Source organism: Tasmannia lanceolata, unplaced genomic scaffold, assembly GCF_043159265.1.
Source record: "Tasmannia lanceolata isolate RefF3 unplaced genomic scaffold, GAP_Taslan_0.1 ptg000019l, whole genome shotgun sequence".
Classification (NCBI taxonomy): Eukaryota; Viridiplantae; Streptophyta; class Magnoliopsida; order Canellales; family Winteraceae; genus Tasmannia; species Tasmannia lanceolata.
This window is the reverse complement of record NW_027518696.1, coordinates 28,322,230-28,329,929: the sequence shown is the minus strand read 5'-3', so window position 1 is coordinate 28,329,929 and position 7,700 is coordinate 28,322,230. Positions and strand designations below refer to the sequence as shown.

At 38.8% G+C, this 7,700-nt stretch overlaps 1 protein-coding gene across 1 annotated transcript; it reads right to left on the bottom strand.

The window, feature by feature from the left end:
- Window positions 1-4,772: 4,772 nt before the first annotated feature.
- LOC143852465 (uncharacterized) lies at window positions 4,773-7,700 on the bottom strand. Its single transcript, XM_077361850.1, has 5 exons — window positions 7,474-7,700; window positions 7,084-7,335; window positions 5,475-5,533; window positions 4,969-5,026; window positions 4,773-4,827 (listed from the first exon to the last, which is right to left on the bottom strand). The coding sequence occupies exons 1-5, from the start codon at window positions 7,698-7,700 to the stop codon at window positions 4,773-4,775; spliced, it is 651 nt and encodes a 216-aa protein (XP_077217965.1).

The following is a 7,700-nucleotide window of genomic DNA, read 5'->3' as shown; positions in this document are numbered from 1 at the left end:
AGGACCACATACACCTGAGTGAACATCTTGTAAGATTTATGCGGCTTTGTCTTCATCAACACAACGGAGCTGAACTCCGTCAAATGATCTACGGTAGAGGTCTCCTCCACAAATGACATACATGGATGTAGGGGTGCTTATTCGGTTAAAACCGAACCGAAATAACCGAGAAGGTGGAACCGAAAATATTTCAGTTACTGAGATTTTGGAACCGAAACCGAATTTGTGAGAACCGAACCGAAACCGAAACCGAAAACCGATTTCGGTTATTCGGTTCCGAAATTACTGAAGTTTTTCCTTTTTCGGTTTCGGTTTCGGTTTCGGTTGATTTTCGGTTTCGGTGTCGGTTTCGGTTCGGCTTTCATGAGTTTCGGCATCTATTGAAGAAAACTATATTTGTACCTGTACAAAAATGCAATCTGGGTTTTACTTTTTTTTTACCTGTACAAAACAAATGAAGCCCAAACCAATGAACCATATGACATATGACTGATATGAGCAAAAAAACATTGTGAGCAACGAAGCCCAGACCATTCAAGTTTCTAAGAATCAAAGTAAGTATCTTGTAGACAAGTTTTCAAATGCCATGCCCATAGGCCATAGGCCCATTCTTGCAAGCCTACAACAACAATTGGCAAGCAAAATAAACAGGATAAGAACCGGTATTCTCTTTCTCTGTGTTCGCCATGAGATGACTGATGAGGAAAAAAACAAATATAGTATATAGTATAGATAACAAAAGCCAAAAAGTACAAAACGCCTAGTCCAAATTCCAAAACACCAAACATCCTGGTAAAGAGTACTAGTAGAGTAGTAGTAGAGACTGCACGGCTGCGCCAATGCGCCATATCATATGTCTTCACTCTTCCATGAATATCATCCAGCTACGCAAAAGGGATTCAACCTGCATATAAAAAACGATAAGAAAATATTAAGAATGGATTATTTGAATGGTAGGGCAATTGGTATATTGGTATTTGTTGTTGTTGGTCCAACTTCCATGCATTACTAGTTGTAGTTGCAGTCGGTGGCTGATATGATAATGGCCATCTCCTTTATAAAACCCACTAATAGCACAGTAGTTTAACTAAGACAATAGTGTAACTGGCATTTCATCGAATAGTTCATCTACTAGTGCAACTAGCATTCATTGAACAGTTCATCTCTATAGAAAACATTCAAACAGGCCAAAGAAGATATATACTATGGGCAGAACTTCTAAGCAACAAAGGTAAAATAAATACTATGGCATGTTTTGATTTTCAGGTTGCAAATGAAAAGGTTACAAGTTGCAACCTGTTCTATTAGAAATAATTAGAAATTTAGAACAGGTTGCAACCTGTTCTATTAGACATAATTAGAACAGGTTGCAAATAGAACAGGTTACAAATGAATTGCAAATGAACAGATTGCAAATAGCCAAATAGAACAGGTTACAAATGAATATCAAATGAACAGGTTGCAAATTATAGAACAGGTTGCAAATAGAACAGGTTGCAAGTTGCAGGCATTAGACATAATTAGAACGGGTTGCAAATGAACATGTTGCAAGCCTACTCCACTCCACCAACCAAACCCGCTGATGGCTTCACTATTTGACCTTCTTAACTTCGGCGAAGATCGATGCCGATTACAATTCCAATTGCCTTTAACCTTGGTGGCAATCCTCACCACGGAGAGAGGGCTTCGCTTCTCCGAACACTTGCCCAAATACAGTCGTCTTAAGAAAGAAACAAACAAAAAATCCCTCACAAGGGTTTACAAGGTTGAAGAAGATATACAAATTTGAGCCTATGATCCAAATCCAGACCGAACCACTTTAAATCTCGGGTGCATTTTCTCTTATCTTTTGCTTTTCTTTTATTGCACTTAGGATTTAACTTGTGTGCTTAATATTCATTTTTGATCTCTTAATCTTCAATTTTGGTTAAAGTTTTCAAAAGATTAAAATTTGTTAGAAACCTAATTTTCCCTCCTCATAAGTTGCCAATACAATAGTACTTGGGCTTATCCTTGGAATTTGATCTACAACTTAGACAATCAAACACATTATTAATATAAAATCACTTGTGTATTGGAATCATTAAAAGAAGATGGGAATGCCAAGGTGGAAACCATTGGGCTTACACAAATGAACAGGTTGCAACCTGTTCTATTAGACATAATTAATTAATTAGAACAGGTTGCAAATGAACAGGTTACAAATGAATTGTAATTTGTAAATGAACTTATGAACAAGTTGCAATTAGAACAAGATTACACTAAATCATTCAAAGCGAAGAAGGAATCACAATTCACAAGATATGAAGAGTAGGAACTCCACAATAAAAAACCTGAAACCATCTTCCACTCTTCCATTCTTCAAAGATCAATACTTGAGGAAACATCCCCAACATTTGAAAAACCTGAAAATTGGAATACAAATAGTTAAATATAACAAACATCAAGTTCCAAGTCAAATGCAATATATAGAAACACACTAAAAAAATGAAAAATAAAATAACTACAAATTTACCATTTTCAAAATTTTCAAGATCCTCTAATGCTTCTTCGACATTAACCGGCATTGACGACGATCGAAGCCAATCTTGTCCACATATAAGAGCTTCTGCTATCTTAGGAGTCAAAGACCTCCTAAATGCATCAAGTAATCCCCCTCCCTCCCCCCCCCCCCCCCCCCCCCCCGTGCTAAATGTGAACTCCGAAGCAACAGTGGAGATGGGAACTGCCAACACATTCCGAGCCATTTCTAACATGATAGGAAATCGGCAACTATTAACTTTCCACCACCCTAAAATGTCAAATTCATCGGGACCTTCTTCGATGTCTTCACTTAAATATCTCTCCAACTCTGATTTGTTATCCCCACCTCCGGCTTCAATCTTGTGCTTCTTAAACTTTTCCTTAATCATCTTCCTCACATGTTCTCTCGGTTCTTGAGAAAGCTCTCTTGAAGTTGATTGGCCCAAGTTAACTTGATTGTCTCGAGATGTGTTGGCTGTGTTCTTATTGTTCCACTCATTAAACAATTCAACTGTGGCATGGAACACTTTTTCCCCCAACTCGTTGCCCTTTCCCTCTCCATACATACCAATAAGAGCAAACTTAACAAATTCCATTTTATGTCGAGGGTCAAGAACAACAGCGATTTAAATTAGTTTATTCATCTTCTCAATGTCGCCCCAATATTTGTCATACTTATCTTTCATTCTTCTCGCCATGATTACCAAGTTAAAGTCTTAACTCTGAAGCCAATCTTGCAAAAGGCATTCAACCTCAACAATTTCTAGAAATAAAGTGTTTGATGTAACATACAATGATCCTGAAACACGTATGGTGAGCTCATAGAAGTTATGAAGCAAGTTAGCCATCTTTCTAACTTTTTCCCAATCTTCATGATCTGGCTTCCTAATCCAATCCACATCACCTGAATCAAGTTCACTATTGAAAAAAGGATCTTCAACATCAAACCTATCAAATGCTTTTTCAAATTTTTCGGCCGCCTTTAACATCAAGTATGTTGAGTTCCATCTTGTAGATACATCTAGGCACAACAAACTCTTGCTCTGAATCCTTTCGTTTTCAACACACTTTTTGAAGAGCTTCAACCTAGATGGTGAACTACTCACATATTTGACCGCCGCCTAAACACGATCAACTGCAATCTCACTTCTTTTAGTCCATCGCACACAACTAAATCAATTATGTGCGCTACACACCTCACATGTAGGAATTTTCCTTGTAAAATGCTAGACCCCCAGTTGATAAGTCTTCTCCTCAAGTATCCAACTGCAACATCGTTTGAACTAGCATTGTCCACAGTAACAGTGAAGACTCTATCAATCCCCCAATCAAGAAGACACTTCTCAATGGCCTTACCAAGAGACTGAGCTTTTATGACTAGAAATTGGACAAAAATTTAGTATCTTTTTGTGCAATTTCCATTCATTGTCTATATAATGAGCCGTGAGACACATGTAGTTAATTCTTTGCAGAGAGGACCATGTGTCTGTAGTGAGACAAACCCTTTGACATGAGTGTTTAAAATACTTTTTCAACTTCGACCTCTCTTCCAAGAAGAATTGATAGCAATCCCTCGCAACTGTCGAACATGACGGAATATGAAACTGAGGGCATGCAACTGACATCAAATGTCTAAACCCTTCCTTCTCCACAGACTAAAATGGAAGCTCATCGGTAATGATCATACAGGCTAAGGCATTTCTAATGGCGACTTGGTCAAACTTCCAAATAGAAAGGGTGCCACTACCACCCACCTCTTGACCCTTGGTCGGTTGGTAATTCAACTGTGTTTGTGTTGTGTTCATATTGCCGGGGAACTTTTTGCATGCGGTAACGTGATTCTTAAGTGAGGAAGTTCCATTTCTCTTCGGATCACAACAAAATTCCCTCTCACAATACATACAACTAGCCTTATGTTCACCCACCTCATTAACAAATTTTGTAAAATGGTCCCACACATCTGACCTAGACCTCATCGACTTTCTCTTCCGTGCAGTTCCGCCAGTTCCAACCGTTTGGTTTGAGTTTGTGGGGTTTGAAGATTGCTCGTTAGAAATAACATTAGGAGCTTCTTCTTGCGACATCTACGGAGATAATAGAAACAAGACACTATGACACCCATTACCCAACACAAAATAAGCTACCCAATAGAAAACAAGATACGCAGCAAATGAGAATGACATGAGTCACAAGTGATTAAGTGTTACCTTCGTAACCAATAGCAACGAGTCAAAGAAGATAGAATGATGCTAAGAAAACCACTTGAGTGGTGGCTCGAATCCAACTAATCCAAGAACAGCAAACCTATATTGAAAGTTACAAACTTACAAACCTAGAACAACAAATCCAACTATTTGTCAGCATATAGAAAAAAGCAATCCAACTATCCAACTATCCAAAAACAACTAATCATAAGTTAACATACAAAGTGTCAAAGTTACAAACCTCAATCCTAAGAAAGAAACTCTTAGCAATCTATTTCTTGAATGTAGTATATCAACACCTACATGAAGGAAAAAGATTCGGTTAAGATCAGTTTCTGAGTACCAATTACCAAACAGATTCGGACCATTCGGTTATCAAAATCGAAAACAAAATGCAACCAAATGTGATAGCTTATGATTCAGACACCACTTTCACTGCCAGATTAAAGCCCTTATTGAAGGAAAAAATCAGATCTCTCAAGTTGCACTCCTCAGTAACAGAAACTACCTGGATTTGAGGATTTCTCAGTAAAAAACTCCGGAATAATTACTTTGTAAATACAAAATAAACATACATATGCCCAAAATTGGGTTGAACTTGTTGGGTTAGGACTAAGCCGGACCCAACTGGCTCAACCCAAGTTGCACTTCACGCAGAGAGAGAGAGAGAGAGAGAGAGACCCTTTAACTCTCTGCAACCTGTTCCTCCAAAACCCTTTTCATTTCACCCATCAGGCCATCACCCACCTTCGATTTCTTGGGCCCCATAGAATCTACGGTGAACGAGCGGTGGCTGAGAATTGCACCTAAGGAATGGCCATAACTATTCAATCAATGGGTTTTTAACCATTCGTTGAGCCATAAGGGCATCAATCAGATCGCCAAGAATGTTTCATAGTTGAGAGTTTTTGGGTGTGGGCTATTTATAATGGATGATTTTGATATACAGTGGGTCCCACCAATAATGTGCTTTGGGCAGGATCAAGGAGATTGTGGGCTACACTTCTACAAAACCTCCCAAGAAACCACCAGCTTGGTTGGTTCCAGCTAAAAAACACATTTCATTGATGCACAATTGTACTCCTTCAAAACCTCCCAACAAACCATTTTTCTGTCTATCAAGGGAGATGCACTCATCATCCCAAACAAACTTCGTTAAAACCAGATTTTTGTTTTTGGGAATGGTAAAACCAGCTAAAATATTACTCCGTAACACAAAAATGAATATAAAATGAACCAAAAGGCTTTCTCTAGATTCATGCAGCAAAGACAATGGCAATCTATTCAGGATGGTGTTATTTTAGTGACAAAGTACATGAACACAAAGATATGAACCCATCATTCAACAAGAGGCAGTGGCAGAAAGATGGATAACTAAGCAACTAAAAGTCTCAAATATGTAATAAACCAAAAACCTCAAGGCCAACCCATGTGCCTTCTCGAAAAGAGAGAAACAAGCAAAACTGAAACCCTTTTCATTTTCACCCATCAGGCCATCACCTCTACAACCAGTGATGATTAAGAAGACAAATAAAAAGAGAAGAGAATAGATGGGTATTCAAAGAACATGAAGATTAAGAAGGCAAGAAGAACAAAAAATTCAACAACACATGAACAGAGACAAAAAAAAATGAATGAAAATAGAACAAGGGTTTTATTGTGTTTATTACACTATTACCTGAGATAGAGAGATGAAAATATGAAAGACCCAAAGATTGAGAGGAAAAAACCCAAAACTGAAAAACGCAAATCACAGTCGTCGGAGCTCGGAGTTGCAGAACTTGGTGTGGTGGCTCGAGGTCATCGGTGAGGCATAGATGGGGTCGCCGGAGTCGGAGAGGCGTTGGAAGACTCGGAACAAACCCAAAACTGAAAACCCTAGAGGTGAGGCGGCTAGAGAAGAGAAGCAGAGAAGAGAGAAGAGAAAAATAAAAAAACCCTAGGTCACGAAAGGGTTTGTAGATTTTGTGTTAAAATAACAATGATATTTTTACTTGGGACAACCCCTAGTCTAAGTTGTCTTGTCTTTCTCTCTAGTGTAGGGCTGCCTAAGTAAAACAAGGGGGCTGGATATATTATTTTCCTTTAAAATTAAAAGATGTAAGCTCTTTTCTTAATTTCGGTTTGCAAAACCGAAACTAATGCCAAAAACCAAATTCTAAAGCCTCATACCATTTCGGTCTTTTCGGTCGAACCGATTTTTATCGTTGGGAACCGAAACCGAAAACCGAAAACCAATATATGGCAATTGCAAAACTGAAACCGAACCGTCATACTCCGAAACCAAACCGAATTAACCGAACCAATTCGGTTCGGTCAGTTAATTCGGTTTCAACCGATTAATGCACAGCCCTACCTGGATGTCAGTTTCTGCAATGCTCTTTTCTCCTTTAAAGAGGCCTCTGAGAGGTGCCCCCTGCCGGAGATAAGATTTTTGATATCGAAATACCAAGGTTTCCCATTTGGACATCTGGCTGCTATCTGAACCATGTGTACATGTGTTGGGATGACATGTCGCTTTATTGCCAAAGGACAGACCTTTATCCCTACTGGAATGTCAACCATGGATGCAAGTGTGGCCAAAGCATCAGCAAACATGTTTCTCAATCTGGAGATGTAAGTAAAGCTGATGTTGTGGAAACTTTTCATCAAGCTCGTAAGATAAGTGTGATATGGAATCAACCTATCTTATTTAGTAAGCCATTTTCTGTTTGTTTGACAAATGATCAACAAAGAGTCTCCGTACACATCGAATTCTTGTACCTCTAATGACAGAGCTGCTTCCAAACCGACTATGCAAGCTTCGTACTCAGCCATGTTGTTGATGCATTCAAATTCTAATTTGATGGAAATTGGTATATGCTCATCTCGAGGTGAGACAAGAACAATGCCAACTCCTCTGCCTCTTGAGTTTGACGCTCCGTCAAAATACATAGTCCATGTAGTGTGACTTGGTGCATCTCTGATCGTCAT